The following is an 18,929-nucleotide window of genomic DNA, read 5'->3' on the forward strand; positions in this document are numbered from 1 at the left end:
TAACCTTGTCCAACGTTTTAATATGCACAATTTTTCCAGACCTTCAGATATGCCACCTGCCAATGTTTTGACCTTAACTGTTTGTCTCCTATAGTCTCTCAAAATCTATTACAATAGTAACATTGGAATTCAACCAAAAAGTACACTATGCAGATTTAACCTAGGATAACCCAATAGTGTGACTTATTTCCATGAGTATATTATACCTTGAAACAACTGTAATTTCATATTTCCTGTAAACATATGTTCTACAGTAGTCTACACATAGGTGCTTTGGACACAGAAATTACATTGTTATATAACCTAAATGTATAAAAAATAACCTAGGGAAAACTCAGTATAGTCAAACATTATGACTTGTTTCCATGTTATTAGGACTGGTATGTTTTGAAACAATTGTAATATCATTGGTATTTCTTGTACGTAATGTTAGAAGACTAAACCAGTAAAAAAATTAAATAATTGTGCTTCAATTTATACTGCATATTCTAAGTGGAGCAATATTGGGCAGTGCAATTCCCTATGCTTGATACATATCTAATATAACTTAAAATTATTATTATAATCAAGGGGGAAGCGCTAAACCCGGAGGATTATACAGCGCCTGGGGGGGGATGTGGAAGGCATTCAGGCTTAATTCGGGGAACTGGAGCACAGATCCAATTCCCTAAATCAAGAGCCCCTCACCAACATCAAGGAACCTTCCTTGAGGGGTATAACTTAAAAACAATCATAATTTATTATAAGATATAAAATGCAAATATTGCCAGTGCATTGTCAGTGCTGTTGCTAACGAGTGATCATTTCATGCCAGCTTCAACATGCCACAAAATTGTAAGTTTTACCAGATTCCACTCCTAGTCTTATTCAATTATTAAAAGTGCACGTTTCTAATTAAGATTTTTTTTTTTTTCAAAATCTTGCCACACAGGAATTAGGAATTTTAATTTTGGGATATGCCACAGTTAAGGTGTTAATATATGGGCACCTTATCTAACTTGCAGGGTGGTTACCTTGTGACCCGCCTTATCAAGTATATTACTGAAAACTTTGCTTCCGAAGAGATGGCTGCTGAGGTCGAGGCTTTCTTTCACCAGTGGCAGATTCCAGGCACGGAGCGAACAGTTCAACAAAGTTTAGAAACTATACGTCTGAATGCTGCTTGGCTGCAAAGAGATCAAGATATAATAAAGAAGTACCTCATTGAGCTTAATATTTAAAATATTTTGAGTTTATCAATACTGTTTTTTTTTCCTGTGATATTCAAGGTGGGTGAATGCAAGGAATAAAAGAATGAGATGTGTGCATACAGATTATCATGAATTGTGTTTCTCAAGAGGCATCCCAATAGCATTAATATTGAGAGGCTTATACTGTCAAATATATATATATACAGTGGTCCCTTGAGTTAGGATATGTCTTGTGGAATGGATTAATATCATATCTCCAAAATAGCCTAACTCAAACTCCAAAATGCATGGCTTTATGGTAATTCATTCCAAGATGCCAGATTACACCCCTCTCCTTGGATTCTTTTGTTTAAATATACTGGGATTTTCTGACTAATAAACAAGCTTGAAATATCCAGAGGCATTGGCAGACAGGTAAGGAGGCAGAACATGTTTAGTCTTCCTCACAGACTCTTCCCTCCCAACACCACCATCTTTATATTTAAGACAAGCAAGCAGACAGTCAGAGCATCTGTTACATGTGTATGGTACCACCACTACCCCACCCACTTTCCTCTATTATCACACTAAGACATTTTCATCACCCTGTCTTGTCTCTGGGCCGAGGCCCACCCACACCCACCGACCATCATACACTTGTATCAGAACTCCAGCCCATCATAACTCAAGGGATTGCTGTATTATGTAATATACATATATATAATTTTTTACCTCAACTGCTATCTCCCACTAAAGCAAACAAGGAAATGTTCACACTTATTCAGTTGCTGCTTGGGAATGTTACAGCCAGAGAATGATCTGAATTGTAATATCAGCATACTTCTGGAAGACAATGAATAAATGATGGTAAGGGTTTTCTTTAGGTCATCCTGCATTGGGAGATGGCCTTTGGGGTAATACACACACACACACACACACAAAGTAAAAAAGTTATATTACTTTAATAAAAGTTAATACTGTTATTACAGTTGAAATTTTTTATTACACTTAGCAGTATTTTTGGAATTTATGGCTGGTAAACATAAGAAATGGAACCTTACTACTTTCCAGAGGCAACATTGTTCTTGTGTATGCATATAATTACCTACTTGTATGTATGTCAGCACCCAAGGTTGAACTGTTAGTCTCTTCAGTATATACCTCTTGCATTATCATTCATCTTGTTTTGTTCTGAAATATTCATGAATATAGTGCATAATACAGCAAAACAAAATATATAGATATGTGTAATGGAGTTACAGTACAGTATAACAAAAATTAAAATAAATTTATTTAAATATTGTTTATAGTTCTTTGGCAAATGTTTAATATGTACAGGAGATATAAGTAAAATTGAATTGATGGACTAGGATTTATACAGAGGATAAAAATTTAAATTAGTTACTCCCAATGCAAGGATGAATTGGTATAAGAATGCTTAAATCTTTTATAAGGACTTTATTATTAAAATTTTAACAATGTAGACTAGGTGAAATTGGCATAATTTATATTTAATAATGAATCATTACAGCCCAACATGTTTTTAAAATTGACGGAAGTTTGTTTTGACAATTTTTTCTTTTCAAAAATGAACAGTTGTTATATTTGCAATATCAAAGAATAGTTGGCATTGAAATAATGAATGTAAAAATAGTGCATTTATAGGCTTGGACTTGATCATGTTTGCTCCATCTTGTGTTTGTTGGGACTAAAAATACACTCCTGACCCTGTTCAGCTACTTTGACAGACATTTGCTAAGTTTAGCCCTAGTGAATTTTCTCTCCCTCCCCCTTTCTTTTTTATTATAATACCAGCTACCTCCCACCAAGTCAGGGTGACCTAAAACACAAGGAAACACATTCAACATCATTCATTCAATAGCTGTCTTGCCACAAGTGAGTAGACATTGCATTTTAAATAACCCTCCAAACTAACATTTCCATCCCTCCAAAGTGCAGGTATTGTATTTCCCACCTACAAGGCTAGAATCTGGCTAAGCTGAATTCTTTCATGTTACCTTGCTCACACCCCAACATGTCAGGTCAAGGAAACCACTTACCTCCAGTCCAATCTAACACACATCCCAAGTAGATGCTCAATCCCTGAGCATAAAGTTTTCCTTTATTCCCTTTCCCCCCTCTAATCTACATGGGATGACCCCTACCCCTCCTTCCACCTCAGTTTGTACACCCTATTGATCATTGGATTCTCAATCCTTTCTAAATGCCCAAACCACCACGAAAACCCAACAACCCCTCCTCGGACTGTCTTATGATTTATACACTCCAATACCTCTGTATAATATTCGCACACATCACCCTCAAACATGTCTCTAGCATCCTCCTCAAGGCAACATTGAAAGCCTATGACTTGTACTCACATAAAAATGTTGATACCGTTGATCCATCCCCCTTTCCCTTTTTTGTCTCCAGTGATAAAGATCTTTATTTCTACATGTGTCTGAATGCCACTCCCCCCCCCCCCCATTCCCCCTTATATGTTATATGGTTTTACTTCATCTTTCATAGTTCTACCTGCTAACATATTTACTCCCAAATATCTGAATACACTAATTTCTCGAATCTGATATCAGATTTTTCACTGCCTAGACATTTTTTTTTTATTTTGTTCTTCTGTTCACTTAATTTCTTTCCTTTACATACCATCCTAAATTCATCCACCAACTTTTGTAATTTTCCTTCAGAATCTACCATTATCATGTAATCCTGCATCTCTTCCCCAACATCCCAGTGCAAATCCATCTATAAATATTAAACAACAATGGTGCCATCACATCTCTCTAAGGCCTACTAGTACTTACTGAGAAATGATCTCCATCTCTCTTACATATTTTAACCTCACTTGCTAGCAGCATAAAAATCTTTACTGCTTGTAGTAGCCTACTTTTATTTCATACATTTGCAACATTTTTCTACACTGATCAATTTGCCCTATCATGTGCCTTTCCTAAATCCATAAAGTCAACAAACGGTTCCTTGCCTTTAAGTATTGTTCACTAATATGCTTCAGTTTAAACACTTGGTCTGTACATACCCTATTTTTCCCCAAACCTTGTTTCTCTGTAATCTAACTTTTGTGTTACCTCTAGCTCTCTCAATAATAATTACACCATACACTTTACCCAGTATACTCAGCTGACCTATATTCTGATTTATTCAAATTCTATTTATTATTTTATTTAGTGAGAAATGCTTAACCTACAGGGATCATAGAGCACTTGGAAAACAGGAGGAAATTAGGTGTGATCCATTGAGAGAAAAAGTTCAATTCCTTGAATCAAGAATTCATCATCTTGAAAGTTTGAGTTAAATTTACCTCCACTACATCTTCATATAGCTTATTCCACTTAATATCTACTGCCCTGAGCTGTATGTCAAGTAGTAGAGGATTTTTTTAATATGTTTCATAGAAATAAGCATGTAAAAGTTCCCATCTCCCCCCCCCCCCCCACATACACACTCTTTGTTCCCACCAGTAACTGGCCTCTCCAGACTTGATCTTGCAATTTAATGACCATGTGTGACTTCTCTCAACTTGACCTTACATTCAACCTCTCTCTCTCCAAGCCTGACATGGTACTCATTTGCCTTATAAGGTTCATCCCTGTGTACTTGCAATTTTGTATTAAAAGGATCCTCTGCTAACAGTGTCTTTATCCCCACTTGTTGGTTTTTGCCATTGTCTACCTACCCCATGACACACAAGTTCTGTGTTGGTTTCAACAAAATAATATTTCTATTCAGAGACAAAAGAAATAGTTCCTAATTTACCCTGTAAATAATCATCAGTTTTTCCTGTCCTTATGGGCCCAAAAATATTTTTTAATATTTGTATAGCTCATTCAAGTGTTCAGTTTCTGTGCCTGCACCTCTTTAAGCAGTCTATCCCTATCTACCTTGTTGGTCATTCTTAGCATTTTATGTCCACTTCATGTCTCTTATAATTCCTCTCTTCCTTAGATTCAGGTTAAATTAGTCTCAAGTTTTGCTGCAAACTTTTGTATCTTTTCTTTGGATTTCCGTATGTATTTAAGTGGGGTTCCATGATGGGCCTTATACACATTGTGTAAATTTTCAAGAAGCTGAGGTTATACTGTGTGTGTCAGTACTGAAATATTTTAGTTCTGAACATGGTGTATTGGTGATATAATGTCTTGCACTATGAGTCTTAAGCCACACGAGGTTGACGCCAAGGAATCGAGCTTAACAGATACAAAATTAAAGAGTTAATTAATGAATACAGTTGTAGTTTAAATGACCTAATTTATTGTGTAGAGCAATGTAATAGGGTAATTATTATTTTGTACATAAACTATTTTAATTAGGGCAACAAACACAGTATAAAAGTAATTCTTAAATCTTACCAATCATCAGATTTCTTTATTTTAATTATCGGTATTTTTAATGTATCAAACCAAATTTTAATTACCCTATACTTAAATTTCATTACTTGTATGTTAGTATAAAGTTTTATTAATAACTTTTTAATTAATATTGCAATCATTGTATACATACTATGTACTTGAATACAATATGAAAAAAAAGGAAATTGGAAGTGAATTTTTTACTTATTTCAATCTTGATACTAATAATATATTTTTATACTTTATTATTATGGTATATGCCCTTGCAAGTTTTTTTTTTTTTTTTTTTTTAATATGCTCCGAAAAAGATTTGGCAACAAGCGATACATACATGTTTAAAGATTTACGTATGAGATAAGTGGGCAGCAGCAGCAATCTGTTGGATTAAAGGTTATGGTATAAACTTTAGCATATGCAATACCTATGTGAGTGATCACTATTTAGAAGCAGCTAATAAGAGGAAGATAGAATACTATACAAGAACAACACTATCAGTAAGAATATTAAATTATAGCATGATAGTATTAGTAGGTTGGTAGACAGCAACCACCCAGGGAGGTACTACCAAGAGCCTGTAATTGTTTTACGTGATGGTAGGACTGCTGGTGTCTTTTGTCCGTCTCATAAATATGCAAGATTACAGGTACGTCTTGCTACTTTTACTTACACTCAGGTCACACTATACATACATGTACATGTTTATTTATACACACTCATCTGAGTTTTCTTTGATTTTATCTTAATAGTTCTTGTTCTTATTACTTTTCCTTTTATATCCATGGGGAAGTGGAATAATCTTTCCTCTGTAAGCCATGCGTGTTATAAAAGTCAACTAAAATGCCGGAAACGATGGGCTAGTAACCCCCTTTTCCCATACAGATTACTAAAAAGAAGAAAACTGTCAAAGTGGGAAATTTGAATGTGCGTGGTTGTGCGAATGATAAGAAAGAGATGATTGTGGATGCTATGAATGAGAAGAAGCTGGATGTCCTGGCTTTAAGTGAAACAAAGCTGAAGGGGGTGGGAGAGTTTCAGTGGAGAGAAGTAAATGGGATTAGGTCAGGGGTTTCAAATAGAGTTAGAGCTAAAGAAGGAGTAGCAATAATGTTGAAGGATAAGCTATGGCAGGAAAAGAGTATAAATGTATTAATTCAAGGATTATGTGGAGTAAAATAAAGGTTGGATGTGAAAAGTGGGTTATAGTAAGTATATATGTACTCATCTGGGACACTTAATAAAACTTGAGACAAGGCTGTATAATATATAAAATAATACCTTGAATCGAGGATGGTTATAAAGTAGAATGATTTAAAGGAGAAAGTAATGAAAGAAAATTCCATATACGTACATCTTGACAATATACATTACAGGGCTTAAAATTCATTAAGTCAGGAATATGCAAGACTGTTTGTGAGTAGTAAAGTGGTGGTGCTATAATAATAGTAATAATAATCATTTCTACAAGTACATGATACAATTATACAGACCACAGCTGACATCATTGATATACTATCTAGAATGCCCTTGGTAATGAAGAGCATTTCAGGAAATTTTGTCCCCAGGATGATACTTCCTTTAGCACTCCTCACTGCCCTTAATAGCTCTCCCTCTGTGTCACTCTCCATCCTTGCTAGTCTCTGATCAAACATATTAAATTAGCATGCCCTACCCTGCAGTGCTGTATGACCCTTGTGGATTTAGCACTTAGTTATGATTATAATAATGTCCTCAGGATGCGACCCACACCAGTTGGGTCAGCAAACACCCAAGTACCTACCGTATTTCACAGCTTATAAGACTTGTTTTAGTTTCAATGGCTCGGCATTGAACATAGCTGGGAGAGCTACAGCCCACCCCACACCCCAAACTTATAGCTGGAGCAGCAGCTTTGTGGAACCTGTCAACTTTTAGAAAGCATGGATACATCAACAGTGTCCTGCTATCTTAATCTATAATAGTTACAAAGTGGGAACAAGAGTCGTTTCCCTGTCATATTATATCACACAGGATGGGGCTTTTATAACATGTTTAAGTCTATTAACCCGAACTTGAAGACTTCAGTAGGGCAATGAGGTAATCGTCAAATATTCCAGTAAGAGTTCAGCTAGGGCAGCTTCAAAGATTTCGTTCCAGCAGAGCAGGAGTTATTATCACTTGGGAACTGGCATCTCTCAGGATAGCCTATCCCATGCACTGGATAAATGTGCTCGTGGTGCCCCTGATTTTCAATGGGGGATGTTGCATCTCCTGCCGAGTCTGTTGGTTGCTTTTGTTGGGAGTAATTTTCGTGTGCAAATTTGGAACTAATCCCACTAGGCAGTGCAACATTTCCCCCAATGAAAAGCAGGAAAGCCACGAGTACTCTAAGACACAACACAGTAAGTGTCAGGGGCCCAAGACTTCAACTGCCTCCCATCATACATAAAGGGGATTACCAATAGGCCCCTGGCTGTCTTCAAGACGGTGCTGGACAGGCACCTAAAGTCAGTACCTGACCAGCTGGGCATACGTCAGTTTGCATGCAGCTAACAGTAACAACCTGGTTGATCAAGCCCTGATCCACTGTGAGACCTGGTCACAGATTGGACTGCAAAGGCATTGACCCCCAAAACCCTCTCTAGGTACATGTATACCAAGGTGACAAACTGGTCATCAGAGTTTCTTATTCTAGTTAAAAAGTTCAAGGTCCAAAGATTCTCTGCATTAATGTGCCAACGTAAACGTCTTGGAAGATGACTGCTTAACGACAGTATGGATACCTGGAGAGGGTTTCGGGGTTCAATGCCCATGCGGCCCAGTATGAGACACTGTGCTTTTGGGAGATTCTGAAGAGAAGTTGAAGATGTTGGCTGATGAGTTTGGTAGGGTATGTAAAAGAAGGAAATTAAAAGTGAATATAGGAAAGAGTAAGGCGATTAGGATAAAAAATTTAGGTAACAAAAGACTAGATATTACATTGGAGGGAGAGAGTATGGAGGAGGTGAATGTATTCAGATATTTGGGAGTTGACGTGTCAGCAGATGGGTCTATGAAAGATGAGGTGAATCATAGAATTGACGAGAGGAAAAAGGTGAGTGGTGCACTGAGGAGTCTGTGGACACAAAGAACATTATCCATGAAAGTAAAGAGGGGAATGTATGAGAGTATAGTTATACCAACACTCTTATATGGGTGTGAAGCATGGGTTGTGAATGTTGCAACAAGGAGACGGCTGGAAGCAGCAGAGACATCATGTCTGAGGGCAATGTGTGGTGTGAATATAATGCAGAGAATCCGTAGTTTGGAAATTAGGAGGTGCAGAATTACCAAAATTATTATCCAGGGGGCTGAGGAGGGGTTGTTGAGGTGGTTCGGACATGCAGAGAGGATGGAACAAAATAGAATAACTTCGAGGGTATGAATCTGTAGTAGAGGGAAGGTGGGGTAGGGGTCAGCCTAGGAAAGGTTGGAGGGAGGGGGGTAAAGGAGGTTTTGTGTGCGAGGGGTTTGGACTTCCAGTAAGCATGCATGAGTGTGTTAGGAGTGAATGGAGACAAATGATTTTTAGGACTTGACTTGCTGTTGGAGTGAGAGCAAGGTAACATTTATGAATGGAGTCAGGGAAACCGGCAGGCCAGACTTGAGTCCTGGAGATGGGAAGTACAGTGTTTGCACTCTGAAGGAGAGTTGTTAATGTTGCAGTTTTTTTTTAACTGTAGTGTAAGCCCACCTCTGGCAAGACAATGATGGAATGATTGACGAAAGTTTCTTTCTCGGGCCACCCTGCCTTACCTGGAGTTTACCTGGAGAGGGTTTTAAGGGTCAATGCCCCCACGGCCCGGTCTGAGACCAGGCCTGGTGGATCAGGGTCTGATCAACCAGGCTGTTACTGCTGGCCACAAGCAAGCTGACGTACGAACCACAGCCCGGTTGGTCAAGTAGACTTAGGTGCCTGTCCAGTGCCTTCTTGAAAACAGTCAGGGGTCTATTGGTAAGCCCCCTTATGTATGCTGGGAGGCAACTGAACAGTCTTGGGCCCCGGACACTTATTGTGTTGTCTCTCAATGTACTCGTGACACCCCTGCTTTTCATCGGGGGAATGTTGCATCTCCTGCCGAGTCTTTTGCTTTCATAGGGAGTGATTTTCGTGTGCAGGATTGGTGCCAATCCCTCCAGGACCTTCCAAGTGTAGATTATCGTGCATCTCTCTCGCCTGCGTTCGAGGGAATACAGATCAAGGACCTTCAACCGTTCCCACTAATTGAGGTGCCTTGTACTTATGTGTGCCATGAAAGTTCTTTGTACACTCTCCAGGTCTGCAATGTCGCCAGCCTTGAAGGGGGCCGTTAGTGTACAGCAGTATTCCAGCCTAGAGAACACAAGCGATTATAAGAGAATCATCATGGGCTTGGCGTCCCTAGTTTTGAAGGTTCTCATTATCCATCCTATCATTTTCCTAGTGGATAAGGTAGATACATTGTTGTGGTCTTTGGAGGCGAGATCCTCTGACATCATCACTCCCAGGTCCTTCACATTACTTTTCCGCTCTATTGTATGGTTAGAATTTGTCGTATACCCTGATACATTTTTAATTTCAAGTTTCCCATATCTGAGTAGTTGAAATTTCTCATTGAACTTCATATTGTTTTGAGTGGCCCATTCGAAGATTTGGTTAATGTCCGCTTGGAGTCTCGCAGTGTCTTCGATGGAGGTCATTGCCATGGTAATCCAGGTGTCATCCGCAAAGGAAGACACGGAGCTATGGCTTACATCTCTATGTCAGAATTGAGTATGAGGAATAGAATGGGAGCGAGTACTGTACCTTGTGGAACAGAGCTTTTTACCGTGGCTGCCTGGGACTTTACTCTGCTTACTATTACTCTTTGTGTTCTATTTGTCAGGAAGTTGTATATCCATCTACCAACTTTTCCCGTTATTCCTTTATCATGCATTTTGTGTGCTATTACACCGTGGTCACACTTGTCGAAAGCTTTTGCAAAGTCTGTGTATACTACATCTGTATTTTGTTTATCCTCTACAGCATCCAGGACCTTGTCATAGTGGTCCAGTAGCTGGGACAGGCAGGAGCGACCTGCTCTAAACCCGTGTTTCCCTGGGTTGTGTAACTGATGGGTATCTAGGTGGTTGGCGATCTTGCTTCTTAGAACCCTCTCAAAGATTTTTATGATATGGGATGTTGGTGCTATCGGTCTGTAGTTCTTTGCACTTGCTTGACTGCCATCTTTGTGGAGTGGGGCTATGTCTGTTGCTTTTAATGTGTGTGGGATGAAGGCACGCGACAGGGGCTTTTTGCAGTTCTTGATGAACACAGAGTTCCATGAGTCTGGGCCTGGGTCAGATTGCATGGGTATGTCATTTATTGCCTCTTCAAAGTCTTGGTGTGTTAGAATAATATCCGAGATTTTATATTATATACAAGAGGGGTGTTAATGTTGCAGTTTAAAAACTGTAGTGTAAAGCACCCTTCTGGCAAGACAGTGATGGAGTGAATGATGGTGAAAGTTTTTCTTTTTCGGGCCACCCTGCCTTGGTGGGAATCGGCCAGTGTCATAATAAATAATAAATAAATATATATATATATATATATAAATATATATATATATATATATATATATATATATATATATATATAATTTAAAGCATACCTGGAGTTTACCTGGAGAGAGTTCCGGGGGTCAACGCCCCCGCGGCCCGGTCTGTGACCAGGCCAACTGGTGGATCAGAGCCTGATCAACCAGGCTGTTACTGCTGGCTGCACGCAAACCAACGTACGAGCCACAGCCCGAGAAATCTGAAAAAAAATTATCGGCCGCCCTTACTATAGTTATAGCTATTGTAAGAAACTTCACAATGTCAAAGAGACTAGTCACGAGGGAGCATTCACCAAATTCAACTTCAATAACAAAAACATAAAGTGGGACCAAGTAAACCAAGTCCTAACCGATATAAGCTGGGAAGATACACTAAGCAACACAGACCCCAACTTATGCCTAGAACAGATTAACTCGGTGGCACTCGATGTATGCACAAGGCTTATTCCTCTAAGAAAAAGGAGGAGTAGATGTAAAATAGAAAGAGACAGGCGCTCCCTTTACAGGCGACGGAAAAGAATAACAGAGCGGCTAAAAGAGGTCAATATATCTGAAATGCGTAGGGAGACACTGGTCAGAGAAATAGCAAGCATCGAACTTAAGCTAAAAGAATCCTTTAGGAGTCAGGAATCGCGGGAAGAACTAAAAGCCATAAATGAAATCGAAAGAAACCCAAAGTATTTCTTCTCCTATGCCAAATCAAAATCGAGAACAACGTCCAGTATTGGGCCCCTACTTAAACAAGATGGGTCCTACACAGATGACAGCAAGGAAATGAGTGAGCTACTCAAGTCCCAATATGACTCAGTTTTTAGCAAGCCGCTAACCAGACTGAGAGTCGAAGACCAAAATGAATTTTTTATGAGAGAGCCACAAAATTTGATTAACACAAGCCTATCCGATGTTATCCTGACGCCAAATGACTTCGAACAGGCGATAAATGACATGCCCATGCACTCTGCCCCAGGGCCAGACTCATGGAACTCTGTGTTCATCAAGAACTGCAAGAAGCCCCTATCACGAGCCTTTTCCATCCTATGGAGAGGGAGCATGGACACGGGGGTTGTCCCTCAGTTACTAAAAACAACAGACATAGCCCCACTCCACAAAGGGGGCAGTAAAGCAATAGCAAAGAACTACAGACCAATAGCACTAACATCCCATATCATAAAAATCTTTGAAAGGGTCCTAAGAAGCAAGATCACCACCCATCTAGAAACCCATCAGTTACACAACCCAGGGCAACATGGGTTTAGAACAGGTCGCTCCTGTCTGTCTCAACTATTGGATCACTACGACAAGGTCCTAAATGCACTAGAAGACAAAAAGAATGCAGATGTAATATATACAGACTTTGCAAAAGCCTTCGACAAGTGTGACCATGGCGTAATAGCGCACAAAATGCGTGCTAAAGGAATAACAGGAAAAGTCGGTCGATGGATCTATAATTTCCTCACTAACAGAACACAGAGAGTAGTCGTCAACAGAGTAAAATCCGAGGCAGCTACGGTGAAAAGCTCTGTTCCACAAGGCACAGTACTAGCTCCCATCTTGTTCCTCATCCTCATATCCGACATAGACAAGGATGTCAGCCACAGCACCGTGTCTTCCTTTGCAGATGACACCCGAATCTGCATGACAGTGTCTTCCATTGCAGACACTGCAAGGCTCCAGGCGGACATCAACCAAATCTTTCAGTGGGCTGCGGAAAACAATATGAAGTTCAACGATGAGAAATTTCAATTACTCAGATATGGTAAACATGAGGAAATTAAATCTTCATCAGAGTACAAAACAAATTCTGGCCACAAAATAGAGCGAAACACCAACGTCAAAGACCTGGGAGTGATTATGTCGGAGGATCTCACCTTCAAGGACCATAACATTGTATCAATCGCATCTGCTAGAAAAATGACAGGATGGATAATGAGAACCTTCAAAACTAGGGAGGCCAACCCCATGATGACACTCTTCAGGTCACTTGTTCTATCTAGGCTGGAATATTGCTGCACTCTAACAGCACCTTTCAAGGCAGGTGAAATTGCCGACCTAGAAAATGTACAGAGAACTTTCACGGCGCGCATAACGGAGATAAAACACCTCAATTACTGGGAGCGCTTAAGGTTTCTAAACCTGTATTCCCTGGAACGCAGGAGGGAGAGATACATGATTATATACACCTGGAAAATCCTAGAGGGACTAGTACCGAACTTGCACACGAAAATCACTCACTACGAAAGCAAAAGACTTGGCAGACGATGCACCATCCCCCCAATGAAAAGCAGGGGTGTCACTAGCACGTTAAGAGACCATACAATAAGTGTCAGGGGCCCGAGACTGTTCAACTGCCTCCCAGCACACATAAGGGGGATTACCAACAGACCCCTGGCAGTCTTCAAGCTGGCACTGGACAAGCACCTAAAGTCAGTTCCTGATCAGCCGGGCTGTGGCTCGTACGTTGGTTTGCGTGCAGCCAGCAGCAACAGCCTGGTTGATCAGGGGCTGATCCACCAGGAGGCCTGGTCACAGACCGGGCCGCGGGGGCGTTGACCCCCGAAACTCTCTCCAGGTAAACTCAGAGAAGCCTGCAAAGCGTCATCAGATGACCAAAAAAAGTACAAGACAAAAACCATTATTAAAATCTATAATACACAGTGGTATGTATCTCTCTGCACCTGATCATGTGCCAACCCAATAAGTCTGACGTTTTCTTCTATAATTGTAGATAAAAATCTGGTAGGAAGGGCCGTCACCAGCAGCCAGGCTACACATTACTAACACCTCCACATATTACCAATACTAACGTGTACTTAAAGATTTCACAGGCGAAGGAAATTACAAGATAAGCACCATAAACAAGGCCAAGAACAATGTAACAGCAAACCTCAAATACACCAGCTGGGAAGAACACTTGCTGGGGAGAACACTTGCTGGGGAGAACACTAGCTGGGGATAACACTTGCTGGGCAGAACACTAACGGGAGAACACTTGCTGGGGAGAACACTAGCTGGGGAGAACGCCAGCTGGGAAGAACACTTGCTGGGGAGAACACTAGCTGGGGAGAACACCAGCTGGGAAGAACACTTGCTGGGGAGAACACTAGCTGGGGAGAACACTTGCTGGGCAGAACACTAGCTGGGGAGAACACTTGCTGGGCAGAACATTAACGGGAGAACACTTGCTGGGGAGAACACTAGCTGGGGAGAACACCAGCTGGGAAGAACACTTGCTGGGGAGAACACTAGCTGGGGAGAACACTTGCTGGGCAGAACACTAGCTGGGGAGAACACTTGCTGGGCAGAACACTAACGGGAGAACACTTGCTGGGGAGAACATTAGCTGGGGAGAACATTAGCTGGGGAGAACACTAGCTGGGGAAAACACTTGCTGGGGAGAATACTAGCTGGGGAAAACACTAGCTGGTGAGAACACTTGCTGGGGAGAACACTAGCTGGGGAGAACACTTGCTGGGGAGAACACTTGCTGGGGAGAACACTTGCTGGGGAGAATACTAGCTGGGGAAAACACTAGCTGGGGAGAACACTAGCTGGGGAGAACACTTGCTGGGGAAAACACTAGCTGGGGAGAACACTTGCTGGGGAGAACACTTGCTGGGGAGAACACTTGCTGGGGAGAACACTTGCTGGGAAGAACACTAGCTAGGGAGAACACTTGCTGGGGAGAACACTTGCTGGGGAGAACACTTGCTGGGGAGAACACTAGCTGGGAAGAACACTAGCTGGGGAGAACACTTGCTGGGGAGAACACTAGCTGGGGAGAACACTTGCTGGGGAGAACACTAGCTGGGGAGAACACTAGCTGGGGAGAACACTTGCTGGGGAGAACACTAGCTGGGGAGAACACTTGCTGGGGAGAACACTTGCTGGGGAGAACACTAGCTGGGGAGAACACTAGCTGGGGAGAGCACTTGCTGGGGAGAACACTAGTTGGGGAGAACACTTGCTGGGGAGAACACTTGCTGGGGAGAACACTAGTTGGGGAGAACACTAGCTGGGGAGAACACTAGCTGGGTAGAACACTAGCTGGGAAGAACACTAGCTGGGGAGAACACTAGCTGGGGAGAACACTAGCTGGGAAGAACACTAGCTGGGGAGAACACTAGCTGGGTAGAACACTAGCTGGGAAGAACACTAGCTGGGGAGAACACTAGCTGGGTAGAACACTAGCTGGGGAGAACACTAGCTGGGTAGAACACTAGCTGGGGAGAACACTAGCTGGGGAGAACACTAGCTGGGGAGAACACTAGCTGGGGAGAACACTAGCTGGGGAGAACACTAGCTGGGGAGAACACTAGCTGGGTAGAACACTTGCTGGGGAGAACACTAGCTGGGGAGAACACTAGCTGGGGAGAACACTAGCTGGGGAGAACACTAGCTGGGGAGAACACTAGCTGGGTAGAACACTAGCTGGGTAGAACACTTGCTGGGTAGAACACTAGCTGGGAAGAACACTAGCTGGGTAGAACACTAGCTGGGTAGAACACTAGCTGGGTAGAACACTTGCTGGGTAGAACACTTGCTGGGTAGAACACTAGCCGGGTAGAACACTAGCTGGGGAGAACACTAGCTGGGTAGAACACTAGCTGGGAAGAACACTAGCTGGGGAGAACACTAGCTGGGTAGAACACTAGCTGGGGAGAACACTAGCTGGGTAGAACACTAGCTGGGGAGAACACTAGCTGGGGAGAACACTAGCTGGGGAGAACACTAGCTGGGGAGAACACTAGCTGGGGAGAACACTAGCTGGGGAGAACACTAGCTGGGTAGAACACTTGCTGGGGAGAACACTAGCTGGGGAGAACACTAGCTGGGGAGAACACTAGCTGGGGAGAACACTAGCTGGGGAGAACACTAGCTGGGTAGAACACTAGCTGGGTAGAACACTTGCTGGGTAGAACACTAGCTGGGAAGAACACTAGCTGGGTAGAACACTAGCTGGGTAGAACACTAGCTGGGTAGAACACTTGCTGGGTAGAACACTTGCTGGGTAGAACACTAGCCGGGTAGAACACTAGCTGGGGAGAACACTAGCTGGGTAGAACACTAGCTGGGAAGAACACTAGCTGGGGAGAACACTAGCTGGGGAGAACACTAGCTGGGTAGAACACTAGCTGGGGAGAACACTAGCTGGGTAGAACACTTGCTGGGTAGAACACTAGCTGGGAAGAACACTAGCTGGGGAGAACACTAGCTGGGTAGAACACTTGCTGGGTAGAACACTAGCTGGGGAGAACACTAGCTGGGGAGAACACTAGCTGGGTAGAACACTTGCTGGGTAGAACACTAGCTGGGAAGAACACTAGCTGGGTAGAACACTAGCTGGGTAGAACACTAGCTGGGTAGAACACTTGCTGGGTAGAACACTTGCTGGGTAGAACACTAGCTGGGTAGAACACTTGCTGGGTAGAACACTAGCTGGGAAGAACACTAGCTGGGGAGAACACTAGCTGGGGAGAACACTAGCTGGGTAGAACACTTGCTGGGTAGAACACTAGCTGGGAAGAACACTAGCTGGGGAGAACACTAGCTGGGTAGAACACTTGCTGGGTAGACCTACCATCACTCACGGAGTTACCATCCTATCACTCTCGGAGTTACCATCCTATCACTCTCGGAGTTACCAACCTACTATCACTCACGATGTTACCAACCTACCATCACTCACGGAGTTACCAACCTACCATCACTCACGGAGTTACCAACCTACCATCACTCACGGAGTTACCATCCTATCACTCTCGGAGTTACCAACCTACCAGTCACAGAGTTACCAACCTACTATCACGGAGTTACCAACCTACTATCACTCACGGAGTTACCAACTTACTATCACTCACGGAGCTACCAACCTACCAGTCACGAAGTTACCAACCTACTATCATTCACGGAGTTACCAACCTACCAGTCACGAAGTTACCAACCTATCACTCACGGAGTTACCAGCATACTATCACTCACGGAGTTACCAACCTATCACTCACGGAGTTACCAACTTACCAGTCCCGAAGTTACCAACCTACTATCACTCACAGAGTTACCAACCTATCACTCACGGAGTTACCAACCTACTATCACTCACAGAGTTACCAACCTACCAGTCACGGAGTTACTAACCTACCAGTAACTGAGTTACCAACCTACTATCACTCACGGAGTTACCAACTTACCAGTAACGGAGTTACCAACCTATCACTCACGGAGTTACCAACCTACCAGTCACGAAGTTACCAACCTACTATCACTCACGGAGTTACCAACCTATCACTCACGGAGTTACCAACCTATCACTCACGGAGTTACCAACCTATCACTCACGGAGTTACCAACCTCCTATCACTCACAGAGTTACCAACCTACCAGTCACGGAGTTACTAACCTACCAGTAACTGAGTTACCAACCTATCACTCACGGAGTTACCAACCTATCACTCATGGAGTTACCAACCTACTACCAGCCACGGAGTTACCAACCTACTGTCACTCACGGAGTTACCAACCTACTACCAGTCACGGAGTTACCAACCTACCATTCACGGAGTTACCAACCTACTATCACTCAAGGAGTTACCAACCTATCACTCACGGAGCTACCAACCTACCAGTCACAGAGTTACCAACCTATCACTCACAGAGTTACCAACCTACTATCACTCACGGAGATACCAACCTATCACTCATGGAGTTACCAACCTACTACCAGTCACGGAGTTACCAACCTACTGTCACTCACGGAGTTACCAACCTACTCCCAGTCACGGAGTTACCAACCTACCATTCACGGAGTTACCAACCTATCACTCAAGGAGCTACCAACCTATCACTCACGGAGTTACCAACCTACCAGTCACAGAGTTACCAACCTATCACTTACAGAGTTACCAAAATATCACTCACGGAGTTACCAAACTATCACTCACGGAGTTACCAACCTACCAGTCACGGAGTTACCAACCTACTATCACTCACGGAGATACCAACCTATCACTCACGGAGTTACCAACCTACCAGTCACGGAGTTACCAACCTATCATTCACGGAGTTACCATCACTCACGGAGTTACCAACCTACTATCGCTCACGGAGTTACCAACCTACCAGTCATGGAGTTACCAACCTACCACTCACGGAGTTACCAACCTACCATCACTCACGGAGTGACCAACCTACTATCACTCACTGAGTTACCAACCTACTATCACTCACGGAGTTACCAACCTACTATCACTCATGGAGTTACCAACCTATCACTCACGGAGTTACCAACCTATCACTCACGGATTTACCAACCTATCACTCACGGAGTTACCAACCTATCACTCAAGGAGTTACCAACCTATCACTCACGGAGTTACCAACCTATCACTCACGGAGTTACCAACCTACCAATCACTTAGTTACCAACCTACTATCACTCACAGAGTTACCAACCTACTATCACTCACGGGGTTACCAACCTACCATCACTCACGGGGTTACCAACCTACCATCACTCACGGAGTTACCAACCTACTATCACTCACGGAGTTACCAACCTACTATCACTCACGGAGTTACCAACCTACCAGTCACTTAGTTACCAACCTATCACTCACGGAGTTACTTACCAAAATATCACTCACGGAGTTACCAAACTATCACTCGTGGAGTTACCAACCTACCAGTCACGGAGTTACCAACCTATCACTCACGGAGTTACCTACTATCACTCACGGAGTTACCAACCTATCACTCATGGAGTTACCAACCTACCATCACTCACAGAG

At 42.6% G+C, this 18,929-nt stretch overlaps 1 protein-coding gene and 1 long non-coding RNA gene across 3 annotated transcripts in view; one reads left to right on the forward strand and one right to left on the reverse strand.

Annotated features, from left to right (window-relative positions):
• Psa (puromycin-sensitive aminopeptidase) overlaps nt 1-5,432 on the forward strand; it is a 100,396-nt gene extending 94,964 nt beyond the window's left edge. For both annotated transcript variants that reach the window (XM_070097123.1, XM_070097122.1), the window contains exon 16: nt 1,005-5,432. In XM_070097123.1, the coding sequence (XP_069953224.1) occupies nt 1,005-1,220 (216 nt within the window). In that variant the 3' untranslated portion in view covers nt 1,221-5,432. The remainder of the gene's footprint in view (nt 1-1,004) is intronic.
• The window catches only part of LOC138854376 (uncharacterized), a 107,080-nt gene continuing 89,196 nt past the window's right edge, over nt 1,046-18,929 (reverse strand). The window contains exons 2-3 of the long non-coding RNA XR_011393564.1: nt 2,279-2,360; nt 1,046-1,166 (exon numbers count right to left, since the gene is read on the reverse strand). This is a non-coding gene — a long non-coding RNA (uncharacterized lncRNA). The remainder of the gene's footprint in view (nt 1,167-2,278; nt 2,361-18,929) is intronic.

The sequence above is a fragment of the Cherax quadricarinatus genome, chromosome 56 (genome assembly GCF_038502225.1).
Source record: "Cherax quadricarinatus isolate ZL_2023a chromosome 56, ASM3850222v1, whole genome shotgun sequence".
NCBI classification, from domain to species: Eukaryota; Metazoa; Arthropoda; class Malacostraca; order Decapoda; family Parastacidae; genus Cherax; species Cherax quadricarinatus.